Source organism: Dromiciops gliroides, chromosome 2, assembly GCF_019393635.1.
Source record: "Dromiciops gliroides isolate mDroGli1 chromosome 2, mDroGli1.pri, whole genome shotgun sequence".
Taxonomy (NCBI): Eukaryota; Metazoa; Chordata; class Mammalia; order Microbiotheria; family Microbiotheriidae; genus Dromiciops; species Dromiciops gliroides.
In genome coordinates, this window is record NC_057862.1 from 679,550,833 (window position 1) to 679,572,439 (window position 21,607).

The 21,607-nt window shown below is 42.3% G+C and overlaps 2 protein-coding genes across 3 annotated transcripts; one reads left to right on the top strand and one right to left on the bottom strand.

Annotated features, from left to right (window-relative positions):
- Positions 1-5,441: 5,441 nt before the first annotated feature.
- Positions 5,442-7,795, bottom strand: LOC122742260 (N-acetyltransferase 8-like). Of its 2 annotated transcripts, none has more exons than XM_043986367.1 (2): positions 7,704-7,795; positions 5,442-6,235 (listed from the first exon to the last, which is right to left on the bottom strand). In XM_043986367.1, exon 2 carries the CDS (start codon positions 6,217-6,219, stop codon positions 5,548-5,550), a length of 672 nt encoding a protein of 223 aa, XP_043842302.1. In that variant the 5' UTR covers positions 6,220-6,235; positions 7,704-7,795; the 3' UTR covers positions 5,442-5,547. The 2 variants fall into 2 exon arrangements, with proteins under 2 accessions (XP_043842302.1, XP_043842303.1); XM_043986368.1 differs by having other exon boundaries at positions 5,442-6,240; positions 7,705-7,783.
- Positions 7,796-18,912: 11,117 nt separating this feature from the next.
- Positions 18,913-19,453, top strand: LOC122741891 (cytochrome c oxidase subunit 6A1, mitochondrial-like). Its single transcript, XM_043985760.1, has one exon. It carries the CDS (start codon positions 18,919-18,921, stop codon positions 19,249-19,251), a length of 333 nt encoding a protein of 110 aa, XP_043841695.1. The 5' UTR covers positions 18,913-18,918; the 3' UTR covers positions 19,252-19,453.
- Positions 19,454-21,607: the final 2,154 nt, after the last annotated feature.

The window sequence follows — 21,607 nt, forward strand, 5'->3', positions numbered from 1 at the left end:
CTGTTCTCAACTCTGCTTTGCTTCTCTATTGACTGACTCTAGCAGGTAGGTCTTCGAGTTAATGAGACTCTAGAGATCCACTCTCTACTTACACACTCAAGAGGAGTTGCCTTCTTCCTTCTCCAGTGTGGGGTTAATCATTCCCTCCTTTTCATTCCCACCTCACCTCCCCAACACACACACACACACACACACACACACACTACTCCAAGCAGGTGAGATCTCCTGTCTAAGGCATGAACAAGTTAGTCACGATCCTGGACATAGAACTCAAAATGTAGCTTGAGTTGAGCACTGCATTGGTTGTCTGCAGACCTGAGCCTATATCACAGCTCAGCCACTGGGGAGCTATGTGACCTAAAGCAACTTCTATCATCAGATGAAAAGGTTGAACTCAGTGGTCTCCAAAGGCCATCTCAGTTCAAATGTTCTATAACACCACCGCCTTAATTAAGTCAAGTCAACAATCATTTATTAAGCACTTATATGCCAGGCACTGTGTTAATTACCAAGAGTACAAATACCAGCAGAAAGAAAGACAGTCCCTGCCTTGGAAGAACTTACATTTTTTTTTTTACTTAATAGTACTTTTCTCCAATTACATGTAAAGATAGTTGTCAACATTCATTTTTAAAATTTAATTTAAATTGTTAAATTTAATTTAATTTTTAAATATTTTCCCCAATTACATGTAAAGATAGTTGTCAACATTCATTTTTAAAATTTAATTTAAATTGTTAAATTTAATTTAATTTTTAAATATTTTCCCCAATTACATGTAAACATGTTTTTTGAGTTCCAAATTTTTCTTCCACCCTCCTTTCCCTCCCCGCTCTTGAGGTCAACAAGCAATTTGATATAGGTTATACATTATGATCATGTTAAATATATTTCCACATTAGTCATGTTGTGAAAGAAGAGTCAGAACAAAAGAGGAAAACCATGAGAAAGAAAAAAACAAGTGAAAATAGTATGTTGTGATCTGTATTCAGTCTCCATAGTTCTTTTTCTGGATGTGGAGAGCATTTTCCATCATGAGCCCTTTCTTGTTGTCTTGGATCATTGCTGTCACCGCAAAACTCGGTCCGAAAATATTCCTCTTTCTTTTTTTTTTTTTTTTTTTTTTTTAGTGAGGCAATTGGGGTTAAGTGACTTGCCCAGGGTCACACAGCTAGTAAGTGTTAAGTGTCTGAGGCCAGATTTGAACTCAGGTCCTCCTGACTCCAGGGCCAGTGCTCTATCCACTGCGCCACCTAGCTGCCCCAATATTCCTCTTTCAAAGAATTACTTGCACACATGATCCAATCAAAATTTAAGTAAAAGTTTTATTATTCAGCACGCAGAGGTATGACCAGTAGAAGATGTCTTAACTTCAACTCCCCAAACAAATAGGTTTAGTTCCCTGTATATTTCAGAAATGAGGCCTTTATCAGAAACTCTGGCTGTAAAAATTGTTTCCCAGCTTTTTGCCTCCCTTCTAATTTTGGCTGCATTGCTTCTGTTTGTATAAAACTTTTTAAATTTAATGTAAACAAAATGATCCATTTTGAATTTCATAATATTCTCTATCTCTTGGTTGGACACAAATTCTTCTCTCCATAGATATGAGAGGTAAACTATTCCTTCCTCTCCTAATTTACCTATGGTATCACCCTTTATGTCTAAATCATGTACCCATTTTGACCTTATTTTGGTATACAGTGTAAGATGTTGGTCTATGCCTAATTTCTGCCATACTAACTTCCAGTTGTCCGAGCAGTTTTTGTCAAATACTGAGTTCCTATCTCAGAAGCTGGAATCTTTGGGTTTATCAAACAGTAGAAAGACCAATATTATGAAATCCTCATTCACCGGATTGCTCAGTGTCCTAGAGCCGCCGGCCTTCTTGCTGCTCTTCACACAAGACGTGCCATCCCATGTTCTGAGCATTTACCCTGCTGTCACCCAAGCCTGGATTGCTCTCCCTCCTCATTTCTGCCTCCTGATTTCCCTGGCCTCCTGCACATTTCAGCTCAACGCCTATCTCTGCAAGAAGTCTTTCCCAGTTCCCCTCAACCTTAGTGGCATCCCTCCAATTGTCCACACATGTGTGTGTATGCACACACGTGTGTATATCATGTATGTTATGTGGGTGTGGGTGTTTGTATCTTGTCACATCTAAGAGTGAGCTCTTTGAGGATAGTTTTAGCCTTTCTTTGTACTTAGCGGATCAGAAATGCTTGTTGGCTCCTACCTCCTGAGGAAAAGCCCGCTAAGGGGGAAGGAAAGAGAGCCCTCAGCTTAGACTTTGGTTTCCTATCCCCTCTTTCTGTCAGCCTTGAAGGGTTCAGAGGATATGAACCTTCCACCAGAATTCCCATCAATGTCCTAGACGCACCTTCTGATGAGCTGACAGCAGTGTCTACACTGAAAGCCAGGGGCAGACAGACACAGCTTCCCTTCGCTTAAGGGGAATTTCTTGAGGACTCCATGAATAGGAGCTGTGAGTTAGCCCTTTAAGCTAAGTGCTCTGTAAGCCTGAGCCCACTTTCTCCTGGACTCTGGGTGTTCTTGTGAGAGAAGATGTCATACATTTAACTTTCCAGCTAACTCTCCACTTTCCATCAGTCACTTTGCTTGGTTTTGATGAATAAAAAACGATGCCTCAATGCTGGATAACCCGTAGTGGCCCTCCCCCCACCACCCTTGAGAGCAGGGGTGTTTGTTTGGGGTTTTTGTATCCCTACCACTTAGCACAGTGCCTGACACATATGAAGGTCCTTCCCACAATTTCATACTCTATTTTTGTCTCTGGAAGACTTTTTCTCTCATGTTTGGGGCCCAGTCCCTCTAAACCAATCCCTCTGGCTTCTGGTCTAAATTGGCACCCAAGTATTCTCCTCCATTAATCAGCTTCTTCACTGTCTAAGCCTGTCTTCCTAGTGTAATGGATGGATTCCAATCAACTCTTCAGACACAATCCCTTGCGGGGTTTGGGGTAGGGAAGAAACATGTGTTCAGGGGTCCACTGAGGATGTTTCCCTTCTTTTTGAACTGAGCCGGCTTATCCTTTTGTCAGGTATATTTGTTCCTCCATTTGTTTTGCCCAATGCATTGTCAGGACACCAAGAGTCTGTCCAGTCCTCCATCTGCACAGCCCTTTGGATTTTTAGGAGATCTATTGGGGAAATATAAAGGATTGAATTTTCTTCTGAAGGGCTTCATGGAGGAATTTCTACCGAAGACCAATCAATTTTTCTCAGCCAGAGATGAGGGAGAAATTTCCAATATATCCCTGGTTCCAAATCCCTACTTGGAGCTCTCATCTTGATAGGTTCTAAAAACTCATCAAGGAATAAAGTTTTTCTCTGAGAGGAGAAGCTCAGATTTTCCTTTTGACTACATTTCTCACTTTTGTGAGTTCTTCATTTAATTTCAGTTTTTCTAATTTTGTTTTCTTTATAGTTGCTTCCATTGGGCCAGGCTCCTTATAAATACTAGGTATAGGGGCAGCTAGATGGCACAGTGGATAGAGCACTGGTACTGGAGTCAGGAGTACCTGAGTTCAAATCCGGCCTCAGACACTTAATACTTAACTAGCTGTGTGACCCTGGGCAAATCACTTAACCCCAATTGCCTCACTAAAAAACAAAAAACAACAAAAAAAAATACTAGGTATAGTAACTTAAGATAAGCCTTCCAAAATGCCCCTTGGTTTTTGAATTTGCATAACGTTGTATGGGGCTGGGGGAAGGGGTGATTAAATAACTAAATGGATAAACCAATGGAGAGAGACAGGCAGCCAGACACAGAAACAGATAGACAGAGAAAGAGGTAGAGGAGAGACAGAGACAGAGAAAGACAGAGACAGACACAAACACATATAGACAGACACAGAGATAGAAAGAGAGAGAGAGAGAGATGATATGTGAGGAAATGGATAATGGTCTCCTCTCAATAAGGATGTAACTGTCACCATTCAAATTACACTCCTCTGGACCTGTTTGAGGACAAAGGTCTCAGTTCCCCTTCCCTCCCCTCCGGCAAACAGATCACACTGTTCAAGTAGCCCTGAGCTGGTCTCCATGAGATCCTCTTCTGGGCTGTATTCATATAAGAAAAGATTGAAGAAATGTCCCTGTGTCACCTCCCCCATTGTCTGAGAACCCAAAGAATAGTTATGGAAATTAGGGTTAAGAATATTGCTCTGTGGGGGACAGCTAGGTGGCACAGTGGATAAAGCACTGGCCTTGGATTCAGGAGTACCTGAGTTCAAATCCGGCCTCAGACACTTAATAGCTGTGTGGCCCTGGGCAAGTCACTTAACCCCCATTGCCCGCAAAAAAAAAAAAAAAAGAATATTGCTCTGTGGTTAGCTAGCTTTCCCTAGTAGATTGCAACCCTTAAGTAATCAGCCAGTGATGAACAAGGGGAGGGTCCATTTGGAGTTAGGGACAAAGGATTAAAAAGGGGCCTTTGAGCCCTCACTCTGCACATGCACTTGCTGGATGGAGCACTTATTTGCAAGTGTCCATTCTCTTGAGAATGAAAATAAATGGGCCTTTGACACATCACCCCTGAGTTCCAGAGAATTATCATGCAAAACAAAATCCTTTGTATTTAGGGATGATTAGAATCTCTAGATCAACCAGCTATAGTAGATCTGGTTCCTCCCTGAAGACTATTCATTTCCAGGCATACTCAATGGGGCACAGCTATATTCCTCTGCTGATATGAAAGATGATTGTGGTGAATTACTAGAGTTCTGGAGTTCAGACTTGTAGGAAGACTAAAGGCAAGCTTGGGCTTCCACACTAAGTCTCACACCAATAGCTTGATCCCCACCAGGCAGAGGGACACCAGCAGGCCTAAGGAGAACCAAAATGATTCAGGTTAAAGCTTCTTTGAATTTCTTTGATTATTGGGATAGGGCCCTCCAAGGGGCTGCCATCCTCCTAGGCTAGGTGAGGTGGAGAGACAGTCATCCAAACAGCAACAACAATTCTTGTTTAGGAGATTATCCAAGGATGGGGTTGAGTGGACTTCTTTGGACTCTTCCTACTGTACTTGGGAGGTCATTAAGAAAAATGCCAAATAGTCTTGGTTGGAACTCTGGTGTACAAGGCACTAGAGGAAGACCCTCAAAAGGCTAGTGTTTGACCCTTTCCAGAGAACTTTGTGGAACTGGGGATACAGACTTGTGTACCAAATGCACCCAATATTTTGCTGAGAACAGAAAATATTTAAGGGATTGGGGGAGAAGAAAGTGTAATAGGTATAAATGTCATCACCATCTAGACCAAGGAACTCCTTATTATTCTCCCTTGGAATGTTTCAAATACAAGATACTCCAACAATAACTTCTTAATACAGAACTCCCTTGCTATGCAATTATTCCTCAATTCAAAATGATTTTTTGGAAAGGGTTTTTGTTTTGCAACGAGAAAATAGCTAGACAGGGGTGGCAGGAAAGTCAATAGTCTTTAATAAGCACAGCACATTGCTACAGACCCCATAAACAAACCCATGAAGGACTGAGAAATGTGGATGGGATGGGGCAAGGGACAGTCATGACTGGGAGGAAAAATCACAACGGTAATGCCAAGTTGGGAAGAAAGCTAACCACCATGCCAAGTGATACCCTGATTCATGGGATTTCCGGAAGTTGAAACTCTCATAAAGTCGTTGAGCTGGGCGATTGGCATTGCTAGTCTCAAGGATCACTCCATCAAACCCCTGATCCCGGGCAAACTGGAGCACAGTCTGGACCAAGGTCCTGGCCATCCCTTGGCTACGATGCTTTTTCTTCACAGACAAGCGGCCCAATTCCAGATAGTTCCCTCCTCCGATCAGCTCCTCTGCTGGATGGGCAGCCACAATGCCCACTACCTGATGCTCAGACTCTGCCACCCAAAAATTGGAGCCTCTCCCAGTCAGGTAGGATTTCTGGATGTCCAACAGGTCAGTATGCATTGCATTATCTATATACTGTATTACAAAACACCTAAAAGTCATCCACTGGACAGCTAAGATGCCAAAGAAAGACATGAGAGGCAGGATGAGGGAGCCAGAGCCCAAGGCCAGGGCAAAGGGCACTCCCAGGAGGAGCAGGAATGTTCTTGGCTTCTTCAGCAAAGACCAGAAGTCAGAAGTCATATTCCCCAGCATTCCCTTAGAGAACAATTCCCTCACAGCCTCCCAGTCATGGTCCTGGTATCTCCTGATGTGGTAGGGAGCCATGGGTAGTTCTCTCTCTGTCTCCTGGAGACCCCACAGAAAAGATTAGACTGAGCCCTTAGAACTCTCTCCTGCCCACCTTAGCTGCACCACTGATCTCCTTGGAGATCACTTCATGCCTTTGGAATTGAAATATACCCTTGTCTGAGTGGGGGAAGACCATCCCCATTGTGCCCTCTCCCTGCTCCAACCCTCTCTCATACCTTCCAGAGAGCAACTGCCTGGGAACTGAAGGAGAGAAGTCCCATTAGAAGACCTTAGAGACTCTTGCCCAGTCCCCTCATCTTCTCTGGGAGGAAAATGGAGCAGAGAAGGTTTATAGAGGATGTCTAGTCCAACCCCTTCACTTTACAGATGAGGAAATTGAGGCTCATAGAGGTTCATTGACTTCTCCAGGGTCAAAGAGTTTGTGTCAGAGGAAAGATTTGAAGATCTCAGTCTTTCCCACTCCTTGTCTAGCTTTCTGCTGCTCTAGAGGAAGGACTTCACCAAGGTAAATGGGAGCAGAAGAAAAGGCTAAATAAGCCTAGGAGTCCCCAGGCTAAGGCACCTTAGACTTAGATAAGAATGATATGCCTTCCTTCCCAATCCAGAGACTCAAGAAGCCCTGGGTTACTAAAGTAGGAAAGCTATGCCCTGGCTCAGCACTTTCTCCCTTCTCTTCTCTCTCTTTCATCCCTCCCTTCTCTGTCTGTCTGTTTCTCTGTCTGTCTGTCTGTCTGTCTGTCTGTCTGTCTGTCTCTCTGTGTCTCTCTGTCTCTCTGTCTCTGCCTCTCTCTCTGCCTCTCTCTGTCTCTCCCCCTCTCTCTTTCCCTCTCTTCCTTCCTCCCACCCTTCCTCCCTCTCTCTGTCTCTCTCTGTCTCTGTCTATTTCTCCCTCTCTCTCCCTTTCTCCCTCCGTCCCATCCTCCCCCCCTCTCTATCTCTCTCTCCCTTCCTCCCTCTCTCTCTGCCTCTCTCTACCTCTCTGTCTCTCTCTTCCTTTCTCCCCCCTCTCTTTCTGTTTCTCCATCTTTCTGTCTCATCCTCCTTCCCCCTCCGTTTCTCCATCTCTCTCTCCTTCCCTCCCCTGTCCCTCTCTCTCCCTCTCTTCCCCCTCCCCTTTTCTCTATCTCTTTGTCTGTTTCTCTCTCTCCCTCCCTCCCCTCTCTCTCTCCTTCCCTTCTCTCTTTCTGTCCCCATCTCTCTGTCTCTCCCTCCCCTTCCTCATATTTCCCTCCCTCTCCCTCCCTTTCCCTCCCTCCTCTCCCTCCCTCTTCCTCCCCCCTTTCTCTCCCTCTCCTCCTCTCTCCTCTCTGTGTCTGTTTCTCTGTCTCTGTCTCTGTCTCCCTTCCTCCCTGCTTCCCTCCCCTACCCCTTCTTTCCCTCTCTCTCCCTCCTGTCTCTGTCTCCATCTCTCTTGTGTCTCCTTCCCTCCCCCTCTCGCTATCTCTGTTTCTCTGTCTCTCTCTGTGTCTCTGTCTCTCTTTCTCCTCACCCCATCCTTACCTTCCGTACTTCTAGGCTCCTGTGGTTTAATGCCAGTCCTCTTGCTTCCTTAAATCTGTGACTACTCTGCTCCAAACTCTCCGCCCTCTCCTATGAAAGGCAACATTCTATGACTCAAACATCACGTGTCCTACCAAAAGGACAAGTCCCCACCCCCCAGCCCTTTTAAACTAACAGCAGCTTGCCAATTGAGAAATCCAAGGTTTCAACTTTCATTCTGGTCTCTGGCTCCTCCCCACTCTTTAGCAGATGTAATCTGAGGACATAACAGGATACCTAATAGCCTCAAATGTGAAGACCAGATTGGCCCAGAGCTGCTAATTTTGAAGTTTCGGTCCCCTTCTCTTGTTCTCAGTCTAAAAGGAGAGAGTTGTCATTCCCAGTTATCAGGGTCGGGGGCAGTGAGAAGGTTAGAACATGTAGAAGCAGCTTAACTCTACAGATGGAGCAAAAGGAAACCTTCATTTCTTCAATCCCTGGATTCCCCTTTTCCCTCTGCCATAGCCCTTCATGCATTAGCACCCACGCCTAAAGAAGAGTGGAAAGGACAGGAAGAAAGAAGATTATAGTATCAAAGAATCCTAGATTTCTAACCAGGAGGGACCTCAGAGGCCATCTGGTCCTACACTTTTATTTGACAGATGGGGGAACTGAGGGCTTGCCCCAAATCACACAGATAGTGTTCGAGAGATGACTTGAACCCAGTTCCTTTGACTCAGAAACACTGCTACTTCCACCCACCCAGTCAATCAATCAATAAAAATTTATTAAGCATCTATTATGTGGCAGACATTGTGCTAAATGCTGAGCAGAAATAGGAAATGCCTACACATTATAACTTGAGTATGTTGCTTGTTCAGGTGTACCTGAGTCCAGGAACTCAAAGACTGTCTGCCTATCTTGCTTTGGGTTTCCTGGTGACTGAACAGTCAGCCTGAGATGGATGCTCCTTGACCCTGTGAATTCAAGAGGGTTGGGAGCTTCTGTCTTTTGTGTGGAGGAAATGAAGAAATTTCCTAGACCTGATCTCCATTGTTGATCAAGTACATTTTTATTCTCTTTTTAAAACAGGAACCCAACCTAAACTGTAAGTGATTTTCCAGGATGGGGATATAAAGTCCCAAAGATTTTGAGAGGAAGAGCCTAACTTATCCCTTTCCCCCTTGTTAGAAAAAACTAACCAGGCACAGGCATGGATCTGATTATGTGGGTCCAGAACTAGGGCCCTCCATCCTAGACAAGAGGAGAGTTGTCCCAGTTACCTGGGCCCAGTAGTGGCTCTCTATTGCTACACTTGTACAATGTGACAATGGATGCAGTTCCTCATCCCCCACTCCTCCCTCCCCCCAACCCGTCCAGGTCAGCTTCATATGTGCCTTCATCCATAGCAGGTACTATAGAGCTCTTAGAAATTGGTCAGGCATGGAAAACAAGGTCATGCACTGCATCCTGAGCCATAGGCCGTTGTCTTGACTTTTGTCATGCCATGGGACTTGAAAGACTCTGGAAGAGACATTTTGAGGTAGAGAACTTCATGCAGATGTGCCTTACTTCTGCCTCACTTAAATCCAATTCACTTGGGGTCAAGACTTTCTCAAGGTAACAACAAGTTAGGAGACATCAAATATTCCATACCATCCTCCTAAATAATTAAGTTCATTTGGTCCAATGTTGATTGGGAGAATGGAAAAACTTGAGGAGGGTGACTGGAATGATGAATTGTGGCAAGACTGACATATAAGGATTGGTTGTAGAAATAGGGAGTGATTAGTCTGAAAAAGAGAAGTCTTAAGGGAAACACAACAGCTATCCTCAAGGATTTGAATGGGCTGTCATGAGAAAGAGGTATTAGACTTGATCTACTCTTCCCCATATGATAAAAATAAGAACAATGGATACATGTTACAAAAACATATCTAGGGTTGATGTCAGGAAATACTTCCTAGTAATGAGAGATGTCCAAAAGTAGAATTAGATACCATAGGGGGCAAGCTCTGCTTCACTCAAAGTCTTCAAGCAGAGATTGTTTATATCCTTGTTAGGTATTGACATGGGGCTTAGGATAAATCAGAATAAGTTTCTCCTGAGAGAAGAAGAACCAAAGATGACCAAATTACAGGACAGAGATATTGAGGAATCAAGGAATCATTAATGTTCAAACTGATCAACTAGATATCCAAACAGACACACCTAAGAAGTAAGAGGATATAAAATTCTATAGGAGGAAAGTCAGTTAGGTATGGCTACTACCTGATGGGACCTAGGAGACAGAGATAACTCCAAGGGTCAGGACCATCGTTTCAAAAAAATCCCCCTCCACTCTCAGGAATATGACAAGCATCCAAGCTTTCCACATTCCAACCCAAAAGGGAACTTTCCAGTTTTCAAGTGGACACCCTATCTATCCTCTATAAAAACTTTTGCCTTCCTTCTGTTCTGGGAGGATAATGTTTCTAAGCTCTCCTCTCTTTGTGACTGTCATGGGATAAATAGGTGGTGGGGGTCCTTAGGTATTCCTCTTTAAAGTTAGACCCTCTCTCACATAATTCAATTAGAATAAAGTAAGTCTTTTATTTAGGTGTTAGAGAAAGGAACCAAGAGAGAAGTCAAAGACATCTCTCAAGGGGAGATGTTTTAGAGACATGATTCTCTGAGATGCATTTCTCTTCAGCTGGAAGGGAGGCCAAAGCCTTTATAGAGGATGGATGGTGGCCCAAAAGATGAGGTGACCACCTGACTATGGAAAGTTCCCTTTGGGGATGGGGAAAGCTGGAATGAGGGGAGATGGTCTTGACTTCTGGAGTTATCTCTATCCTCTGGTGCTGACCAGGCAGCAGCCACACTTAATGGGCTTATCTTCCTTACTTCTCAAGGTATCTCTGGCCTTTACCTAGGCCTGTTTAAACTTCAGTAGTCCCAAATTCCTTGATATGTCCCAACCCCATATCAAGATGAAGTCTTCAATTTCCCTCTCAGTAACCTACCCTAGCACCAAATTTAAAAACAAAAAACCCACAACATTTTAAATCTAATTGGACTGTGTGTGAGAGTGTAGTTCTTTATTGGGGAATACCTAAGGACCTCCACCTTCCCCCACCCCGACAGATTGTTGAAAGGGAATTCTTGATCAGGTACAATTTGAACCAGATGGCCTTGAAGGCCCATTCTGGTTCTAAAATTCAGTGGCTGGGCCATCATCAGTCATCTTGACATATCTTGCCACCATCCCTCTCTCTTCATGGGGAGTCATACTTATATTTCAAAAATTATCTTGGGATTTGGGGATAGAGTTGTTTTCTTCCTATTTATTTATTCTATCGTTTTATTTCAAAAATCTGGAACAATTAATTCTTTTGTCTCCTGTAGTCTCATTTAGTATTTCTTGAAACATAGCTCTGGAAATGCAGAATGAACAAAACCATTGGGATTCAAATAGCGTTATTTGACTGTGCTTTTAAACCCAAAAAACTTGCCTCTCACTGATTGGCTAATAATAGATCCCAGCCCAAGACTCACTTGCTCTTCCTTTAGGTTTTGATGACTCAGAGTGAGTGCAAATACCAATTTTCAATTGTTTCAATTCTGCCCCAAAACTCTGAGGGTCTTCCCCTCCCAGACTGACTCTTCTGGGAAGAAGCACTATATCATCTTTTGTCTCAATTTTTACCTAACCTTTAATCACTGAATGTGTCTTACCTCAGACAAACTGAGACCTGGGAAAGACCTTAGCTTATAAAGGCCAAGGTCTCCCATTTCATCCAGGGCTATCGCCAGGCATACTGACTTATGTTTTACCACTGGACCCCGATGACTCTCGAGGAGAGAGTGAGGCTGATGACTTTGCCCAACTCTGCCTCACTCAAATCCAAGTCACTTGCAGGTCAAGACAGAACCTCCCAAAGTCCTCTTTGAGAATGAAGAACAAACAACATTCAGTGACTGTGATATGCTGTTACTTTCTCTTGTCATAAATTAACTCTGAATGTCTCTTTAACTTCCACTTTCCCTGTAATCAGCCAAAGGTGGAGAAACTCTATACAGTCAGCTAAAACAAGACCTAAGGTTGACTGTGGCTCAGATAATGAGCTTCTTATTGCAAAATTCACTTCAATTGAGGAAAGTAGGGAAAACCACCAGGTCATATAGGTAAAGTCCTAAATAATATGCCTTATGAAAATCAAGTGGAAGTGACAAATATATTTAAGAAATCGGATTTGGTAGAGAGAGTGGCTGAAGAACTATGGACAGAGGTTTGCACAATTGTACAGAAGACAACAACAAAAAAACATTCCAAAAAACAAAGAGCAAGAAGGCAAAATGGTTGTTGGATGAGGCTTTAGAATACCTGAGGAAATAAGGAAAGCAAAGGGTAAAGGAGAAAAGGCAGAGATATACCCAAGTGAATGAAGAATTTCAGAGAATAGCAAGGAGAGAAAAGAAGATTCTCTTAAATGAGCAATAAAATGAAATTTAAGAAAAACAATAGGAGGGAATAGATAAGAGATCACAGTCATACCTGTTGTATTTCCAGGAGGAGGGGGTGAGGAGGAAGAGAGAGACAGACATACACAAAGAGAAAAGGACAGAGGAGAACTGATAGGCTTCAAACCCATTGGTGAATTAGGGGGGGAGGATGGAAAGACTTCCCTCCTGGAGTGGGAAGATAAGAACAATTTGTTCTATCAGCCAAAGACCTACAGGTCCATAAAGGGTCCTGAAGTGAAAAAGAGTCCAATCAGAGATTTAAAAAAATGTTTATTGTCTGAGAAGAAAAACTTGCAAGGGCGAGCTTGCAAGGGAGCATGGAGAGAAAAGTCTCAGCTGCTCAAAGGAAAGTGGAAAGGAGATGAGATGGGCTTTTGGACAGGATCAGGGGTTAAGGGAGAAGACATCTGTAGACACAATAAGCCAGACAGTAGGATGCTTGGAAAGTCTGGAGTAAGGTCTTCAGTCTCCAGCTGCTATTAAAGGTTGCCCCCAAGCTTGTCAAGGCTGGTTCTGTGGTTTCTGGCTGCTAAAGGCACCTCCAAATTTCATTAGAGTTCACTCACAAAGGGGCATGAATATGTAAGTTTTAGGCTTCAGAAGCCTCTCTGCTTAGCTAGTTATTGTATAACTATGACAGGTGGGCATAGTCATTACAGAGCCCATGTTAACAGTCCCAATGGCCATGAAGGTGACTGAAGTAGGTGTGATGGAGTGATCGGGTTTAGTTCAGCATCAAAGAGGCCAAGGTCACCCACTGCATCCTGAGCCATTGGCAGTCATCCTGACTTTTGTCTTGCCTCTGGACTTTGATAATTCTGGAAAAGAAAGTGAGGCTGACAACTTCATGCAATTCTTTGTCACTTAAATCTAATTCACAAGGAAGTCATCAGTCTCCTGATGTCATCATTCTCTTCTAAGAAGGATGAACAACTTAAGCCCAAATCACTTCAGACTAGGAGGCCCACTGGTTCTGGTGGTTTATTTTTCTGATGGCTTGAAATCAGTATAAATAGAAACTGTTTTCGACAAAGAGCCTGGTTTACATTCTGGAGAACAAATTGGAACTATGCCCAAAGGGCTATAAAACTGTGCATACCCTTTGACCCAGCAATACCTCTAGTAGGTCTGTACACCAAAGAGATCATAAGAAAGGGGAAAGGACCCACATGTACAAAAATATTTATACCAGCTCTTTTGTGGTGGCAAAGATTTGGAAACTGAGGGAATGTCCATCAATTGGGGAATGACTGAAGAAGTTGTATATGGATGTAATAGAATACTATTTTGCTATAAGAAATGATGAGCTGGTGGATTTCAGCAAAACCTGGAAATTCTTACATGAACTGATGCTGAGTGAAGTGGGTCGAACCAGGAGAACATAGTACACAGTAATAGCAACATTGTGCAAAGATCAACCATGATGGACTTAGCTCTTCTCAGCAATACAATGATCCAAGACAATTCCAATGGACTCAAGGTGGAAAATGTTCTCCACAGACAGAAAAAGGACTATGGGTTTGAATGCAGATTGAAGCATACTATTTTCATTTTTGTTGTGTTTTTTGTTGCTGTTGTTTCTTCTTTCTTGTGTTTTTTTTTCCTTTTGTTCTGATTCTTTTCTCACAACATGACTAAGGTGGAAATATGTTTAACATGATGGTAATGTATAACCTATATCAGATTGCTTTCTGGCTTCTGGAGGAGGGACAGGAAGGAGAGTGAGAGAAAAATCTGAAACTCAAAAACTTACAAAAATTAATGTTGAAATGTTGAAAACTATCTCTACATGTAATGGAAAAAATAAAATAAAGTAAAATACTATTTTCCAAAAAGAACTAAGGAGTCTGAATGCAGATCAAAGCATACTGTTTTCACTTTGTTTATTTTCCCCCTTGTGGGTTTTTAATTTTGTTCTGACTCTTCTTTCACAACATGATTAACGTAGAAATATGTTTAACATGATTGTATATAGATAGCCCCTATTGGATTGCTTGCTGTTTGGGAAAGGGAGGGAGGGAGAAAGAATTGATACTCAAAATCTTACAAAAAATGAATGTTGAACACTATCTTTACATGTAATTGTTAACTCCAGTGAAACATGCAACTCCCTGTCAGAATAAAGCTTTAAATGCTTTAGCTTGCAAGGGCTGCTGCAAAAAGGAAAAAAGCCTGACTGTGTAAAGTATAGAGCAGAAGCACATGCAACTAAACTAAAAAGACCAGACTGGTGATTGATTGGTTTTGTTTGAAGTTTTTTTTAAATTCCTAATATCTATTTAAAGCACTTTGCTGTTAAAAGGGGGAATGAATGAGTCAGAAAATTGTTGGTCTGCTGACCACTTGTTCTGAAGTACTGACATACTGTTAACTAAGTTATTTGGAGTTACATAGATTTTTTTAAGGGCAAAAAGATTTTTTTTCTCTCTTTCCCTCTTTCCCTCCCTGAAACTGACTGTAGTGGTATGGGCGCTTGGGGGGACAGGGTGAGACAGACTAAGTCCAGAGGATTTCATATGATTGGTAAAAATAAGTAGAAAGAAAGTTGTACCCTGTTTTCAGTGACAGTGTGAACTGAGAAGCTGAAAGTAAAGTTTAGAAACTTTTGAGGAACTAAAAAAGGAGCATACTGTCACTTTAAGTGCCTACCTTTAATTAAAAGGTCTGTGAATCTAGAAAGAACCAAAAAGTAATTCAGTTTGATTGAAACATCTAGTTGAACATTTATAGTCTTGCAAACTAAAGTACTAGTCAATTTTAAAGAAACTTTTAAATTGGTGTATGTGTGTGTTAAAATTGGAAACAACTGTATATTATATGAGACTCCCACCCATTTTTGTTACAGGCTATGTTAATTATGAAATTCCTAAACAAGGAATGGTCTTACTGAAAATTTACAAGTTTGCTTATTATATAGAAGTAATTTCCAATCTTTACGCCAAGGTAAGTTTAAACTCAAGAAAAAGAAAAGAAAAAAAAAAGAAAAAACCAAGTGTGAAAGATTTATGAAACCTCTTATATGTGTATTCCCTGGTAAAACATTTTTGTTCATTGTAGCTCCTTGAGAGTAGAAATTTACTATATAAGATAAAATATTTTTGCACTGTAATTGATACTGTTTTGAATTTTTAATTCATGTAGAGTTGTCTAATGCATCATTAAGTCAGTAATCCACCACTTAAGAAAATGCCACAAGTTACTCAGAGGGAATGTACTGCTACAGGTAGAGGTATCTGGGAAAACATAAAGAAGATAACCTTGATCTCACCTAATGTAGACTCCTTCTAGCTCCTTTTCACCATTGTGTTCCTGCTGAACAGGAAATGTTTCCCACCTAGTCATGCCTGAATCTACCTGGCTAAGTTAAGTGACTTGCCTAGGGTCACACAGCTAGTAAGTGTTAAGTGTCTGAGGCCAGATTTGAACTCAGGTCCTCCTGAATCCAGGGCCGGTGCTTTATCCACTGCGCCACCTAGCTGCCCCACCTAGTGTTTTTGAAAACTTGGAAAACAGAGGGACAGAACCAACTAGTGCCTCAATGGGAGGGTCCCCATTGAGTCATCCTAACAACACTCACAGCTGTAAAGCTTAAGGGGCAGAATGCATGGACTCATGTTTCTCACATTAAACCCTTTGTCCTCTCAGAATCAAACAGTGGAAAAAAAGCAGGACATATATTCCTCGGAACTGGTGGAGGATCTCAAGTTTCTCTCCTGCCAACAGATACCCTGGAATGAGTATTCCTTCTCTGTTCTTTGTACCCTCCTTATTTTTACTTTTAACCCTTCTGCTCCTTGTACCTATTGTTCATACACTGCAGGCTGTGTCAGGGACTGAACCATCCCACTTACAGCCAATCCCCCCAGAATCCTCTGGGCTCTCCCCTACCTTTTGAATTATGCACTCTCTGCTACCTGGAGTGATAATGCCTTGATTCAATTAGAAGCACTAGCTAAGGCAGTCCCTCCAGACTGTTGGGTATGTAAGAGACGTTCACAGAGTAAAGGGAATTCTTGGCCTCTAGCTCATGGCCTTAGTGCTTCCAGACCATATCACATGCCTGTAGTCTGAATGAGGGGCTAACGTTATTCCATTGCTAAAGTCAACCAAGTGATCGATCGGTCTGCTCCTCCAGGATGTCCGCGGTCCTAACCATTTCCTGCCTCAGCCCCTACACTAATTATGGTCAGTGCACCTTGGGTTTTATAGATCCTTGTGTCTTGTGGGGGATCCGTAAAACTTGGGCGCTTTCCATTCCTTTGGGATACCCAGAACACAAGGTGATGCTGATTAATCTGACCTTAGCAATTGAAAAGATTTCTAATGAAACAGCTTTGGACCTCGAGGACCTCCAAGAGTCCCTAGATTCTTTGGCCAATGTAGTCATGGATGATAGGATAGCCTTCTGTATGGACCTTGTATTTGTAATACTATCACTTCTCTAGTCACTTGCAGGATTAAAGTTTTCGCTGAAGCCACAGCAATGCCCCTGTGACCCTTGGAATGTGTCCATAAGCCCTTTTGCTCCCTCTCTCCTTAATCCATAGGGACATCTCTTTGCCCCATTTTTCAGCCATGAAGAAGCTAAAGAAGATGAACCTTTGACCCTTTCTCCCCAGAAAAAGAAAGAGGTGGTGGGAATGTTGTGGGATGAGGGACCCCAGCCCCCAAGGAATCCTTAAATTTTCCCAAGGGAAAAACAGCTCTGCCTTCCACCTCAGGAATAAGGTATAGCAGAGCAGAATCCTGATAAGCCATACCAAGGTCTACAAGATGATATACAAGATATGGTTGGGTGCTGCATCCAGTTGTCTTACTCTTCCTAGTTTTGCATTTCCTCTTGCTTTGTAATTCCCTCCCCCCACCTTCTTTGTTTTGTAAACATGCAAAAGACCAGGTCTTCTAACTCTAGGGGGACAGTCTCCACAGTGATTCTGTCCCTTGGCCATATATTCCCCTCTTAATAAATCTCTTTTTTATTCTACAAGATTCATGATGAGCCTCCAATTCTTTGGGTGAATTAGCCCCCCTCTCCAGGTTGCAAATCCCCCCAACACTATGATGCTTGTACCCCTAATTGCTAATTATCCTGTATCTGCTACCTTGGGGAGGAGTTGAGATGCAATTGCCTATCTACTTTTACAGACATCGTACCTATCCCAATAGTCTTTATTTCAATACAATACTTGTCAATAAAAGTTGACTCCACCTTGAAGCTCTTACTTATCTCCAATCAACGTATTCCTATTCTGACATATTTTTAAAAACAAACTCCTTTTAATTAAATGTTTTTAGCATATAAAAAACTGTTTCCCCTTGTATGCAGTGTCCAGTGCCAACGCTGAGGAAGGTGACCTGTCCCAATTTTTTGAGCAGCTGGCATGCGTTGCTCAATAAATTTTTATACTTTGAAACTCAAATCTTTGCTTCCCCTGTCCTTTTTATCTTTCATCCTCCACTGTTTTTGGCAAAACCAGCAAGGTTGAGTCTGGATTCTGACCCCAACAACAACAATCTTGCAGGAAAACTCTGTAGCGTACTCTGGTTAGTCTTTCACCAAGGGGCTTTTCAGGAATACTGCCTACAAAAGTTGGATTCCTCTCAATCCCTATTTCCTCTGAGTAGTGATAAGGTTTAGGTTTGAGTTTGGGGTTAAGGTTAAATTTTAGGATTAAGTTTAAATTAAGGTTAAATTTAAGTTAGTTTTCCTCAGGAGATGAGTCTCCAGGAGAGGGGAATTTAGGGTTTAGTTTAGGATTAAGTTAAAGTTAAATTAAAATTAAGGATTAGATTCTCCCCTGGGGAAGGGTTATAGCTTCCAGTGGTATTTGGCAGAGCCAATGGGTAGATTTCTGCTGGAGAGATTAAATCTTATCAGCCTTGACAATGTCATAAAGAAAGTTATTAATAGCTAATATTTTACATAGCACCTTCTGTGTGCCAGGCATTGGGCTAAGCACTTTATAATTATTATCTCATTTTATCTTAAAACAGCTTGGTAATGAATGCTATTATTGTCCCTATATTACAGATGAGGAGCTGTTGCAAACAGGGTTAAGTGACTTGCCTAAAGTCACACAGCTAGTGAATAACTGAGGCTGGATTTGAACTAAGGTCGTCCTGACTTAAGAACCAGCACTCTATCCACTACACCACCTGACTGCCCCTAAATTGTTCCTAAATGGAAGCATGGTTCAAAATATTCATGGAAGAGTCAAAGAAATGTATGGAGCAAACTGCCTCAGTTTACCCAAATAACTCGAGGAGACCACCAAGTCTAGCAGAGACAGATTTATTACATCCTCATGAGGACGGGCAAAACCCAATTACACAATGAAGTCTTGCAAAGATATGCCCAATCCTCTAGGTTTTTATAGTAATCTTGAAAAGGACTGTCCCCACATACACCTAGGGTAGATGAGCTCACAATCTAACATCCAATCCTGTCTCACCCAGGGTGCGTGTTCAGCTCGTGATCAATGTATGGAGACATGCATACGTGTTCCAGGAACAAGGGGGAAAAGGGGAGGGGGAACAAGGTCAAACCAAAGGAAGAGGAAACAGGGGAGTGACAGATGTTTCAGATCTCACAGTTCCCACTGACTCCCCTCTCCAGGCCCCCCACCCCCGTCTCTAAAGATATTCAACCTGAATAACAAGAAGAGTCACTCAGGTGCTTCAGCACTGTTAAGGATGACAGGGTTAAAATTTACCTTCGGTGGTTGGAAGATGGCTGTAACGGCGAGCGGTCGGCTGCTGTCGCTGCTGGGCCAGGTCCGGGCCCCGGCCCCGGCCGGGCGGTTGCTGTCCAGCGGCGTCCACGGCGAGGAGGGCACGGGCCGCCTGTGGAGATCGCTGACCTTCTTCGTCGCGCTCCCCGGGGTGGCAGTCAGCATGCTGAATGCCTACCTGAAGTCGCGGGAACATCATGAACGACCCGAATTCGTCCCCTACCCGCATCTCCGCATCCGGACCAAGCCCTTCCCATGGGGAGATGGAAACCATACTCTGTTTCATAACCATCATATCAATCCTCTCCCAACCGGCTATGAGGATGAATAAAGAAAACTTGGACCATACTAATCAAGCACTGGGGGACCACAGCAGCTGATGGACCATCCTTTCCTCTGTATGTGGATTAGAAAATTCTATGGGACCTTAAGTTAACTTCCATCACACAGTAACAAATATGCTGACCTTTTATCATTTTGCTTGTGATTGAGGAAGGCTTAAATAAATCTTACCTTAGACCATGAAAAAAAAAAAAAATTTACCTTCGGTTATGGTGGGAAGAAAAGAATAATCCATTGTTGGGACCCCAGGGTCAAGGGGATTCTGCTCTGAGAAAAAGAGACAATGTCACTTAACATCTGGTCTCACCTCAATGGCTGCATCCTGTGCCGAGTCCCGTCCTTTCTTCTTGAGTCCCGAGTATTGAATTGGTGGGCTAACTCCCTGACCCACTGACTGGGGTTCTGACACATGATGGATTGCAGACAAAACTAATATATAGCTGACAAGTGGGGAGACTGAGCAGAAGTAAAAATACTGTTAATTGGCAATAAAACTTAAAGGAGACAATGAGAATTTGACAAGCAATAAACTTCTAAACAAACTATACTGGGGCAGGGCTGGGTACCTTCCAAACCCCATCCTCAGAGTATAATCTGACTCAAATCCATAATCATATCATACAAATCCCCCGTTTTTCTTTTATGCTCAGAGAGCATATTCTGGATTTGAGTCACTGTCGATGAGCCCTTCAGCCATGCAGGATTTTAGCCCACCAGTCCAAGCCCAACTCATCACCAGTCTCTCCTTTGTGAAGTTTCAGAATCAGGGTCTTTAATCTTTTCTCAGTGAACTGCTGAGTCACCATCAGCTGCATCTGTTGAACTGCACGTTGTATCAAACCTATAAAGCAAGGGACTAAACAGGGACAAATATAAGGAGAACTCCAAAATTATAAATGAATACCTTTCAGGAGGTAAATTGGGGTCTAATTAATTATCCCAATATACCATATACATGTCAATAACTACCAATATTATAACAACAAACATGATTTAAAACCTCTTTATAATTTCAGTGATGTGCTCCCAGTGCCCATTCACTTAGCAATTTTCATCTTTGATCTCAGATGCCCCTATTAGAACCTTTTAGAAAACAAATTTAAATAGCAAATACAACTGTTTTCCCAATTTTATCCAAGGAAAGAGTAATTTCTAATTGGCCCCTTCTAGGCCTGAGTATCCCCAACTAGACTTGAGCCCACTAGGCTACCACTACATTTCCCCACCCCTCCTTCTAATAGCTAAGGGAAAAGAGGGCGAAGATCTCTTCTTTTGTAACTGCTACAAGCTGAATATGTGTGTAGAGCCGACAGTAGAAGGTGCAGAAATCCTTGCAGGCCTGGTCCAGATGGTGAAGGGGGTATATAGTCTGGAATTGCTAACATAAAATTGAAAGCCTTGAGCCTAGATAAAACAAACTATCAAGAGGTTAAAGAGACAAAGACAAAAAATTTAAAAGGACAACAATAGGGAAAAGGGGCAAACCAAAAGAGTGAATCCAGGAACCCCCAGATCCTGCATCAGGAGCGAAAAGCTGTTCACAAATGTCCTTCATCCAGTGAAAGGTGTCATGAATGCCCCATGCTGTTCAAAGCTTTACCGAGTTCTGTATCTGACAGACATTATTAACAACAAGTCAAAGGGTTACCACTATCTTGCTACATGCAAGCCATATAATCTAAATGTTTCAAAATGCCACTGGTGGCAGAACCCTTAAATTTTTCCAAATTACATCTATATCCATTTCACTTTATTTCTCCAAAGGTTTTCACTCAATTGTTTAAGATGTAATCCTCACATAAAACTTAGGTTACAAAATACCTTTGTAAGAAGATGACCACAAATGAACTCACATAAGAGTTACCAAGTTAACTTCAATTCTAATAAAAGACTTAGGATGACATTTAACCAATTAATTTCAAAACAGTGCATGTCAAATAAGTTGTCCATAATAAACCATGTTTGTATTACAGGACATGCTCTATAGACAGATATTATTTCTACATTACACAATAAACTTATATAACAAAACATTCTATATTTTACTCTTCTCTGTTTTCTTGAAACAGACTTGAGATGTCTCTGGTTCAATTTCTAACATGCATAACTAATAACAGACAGATGACAAGGCTAAATGCTTATACATTCTAGTTGTTTAGATTCTGAAAGGGACTAGAATTTCTAAGCCAAATAGCTTGAATCTTAAACCTGCATCTCACCCAGATGTTTGTAACGATTGGAATAACGCCACCTGCTGGATACTTACTGTAGAAGAGTTCTGCCCATGAAGGGAAGGTCTTTGAGGGCAAGACCAGGAGTCTTTTCTTCAGGAGTCAGGAAGTGAC

Coding starts and splice junctions, on each gene's coding strand:
- LOC122742260 (XM_043986367.1), bottom strand. CDS start 6,219: ATGGCTCCCTACCACATCAGGAGATACCAGGACCATGACTGGGAGGCT.
- LOC122741891 (XM_043985760.1), top strand. CDS start 18,919: ATGGCTGTAACGGCGAGCGGTCGGCTGCTGTCGCTGCTGGGCCAGGTC.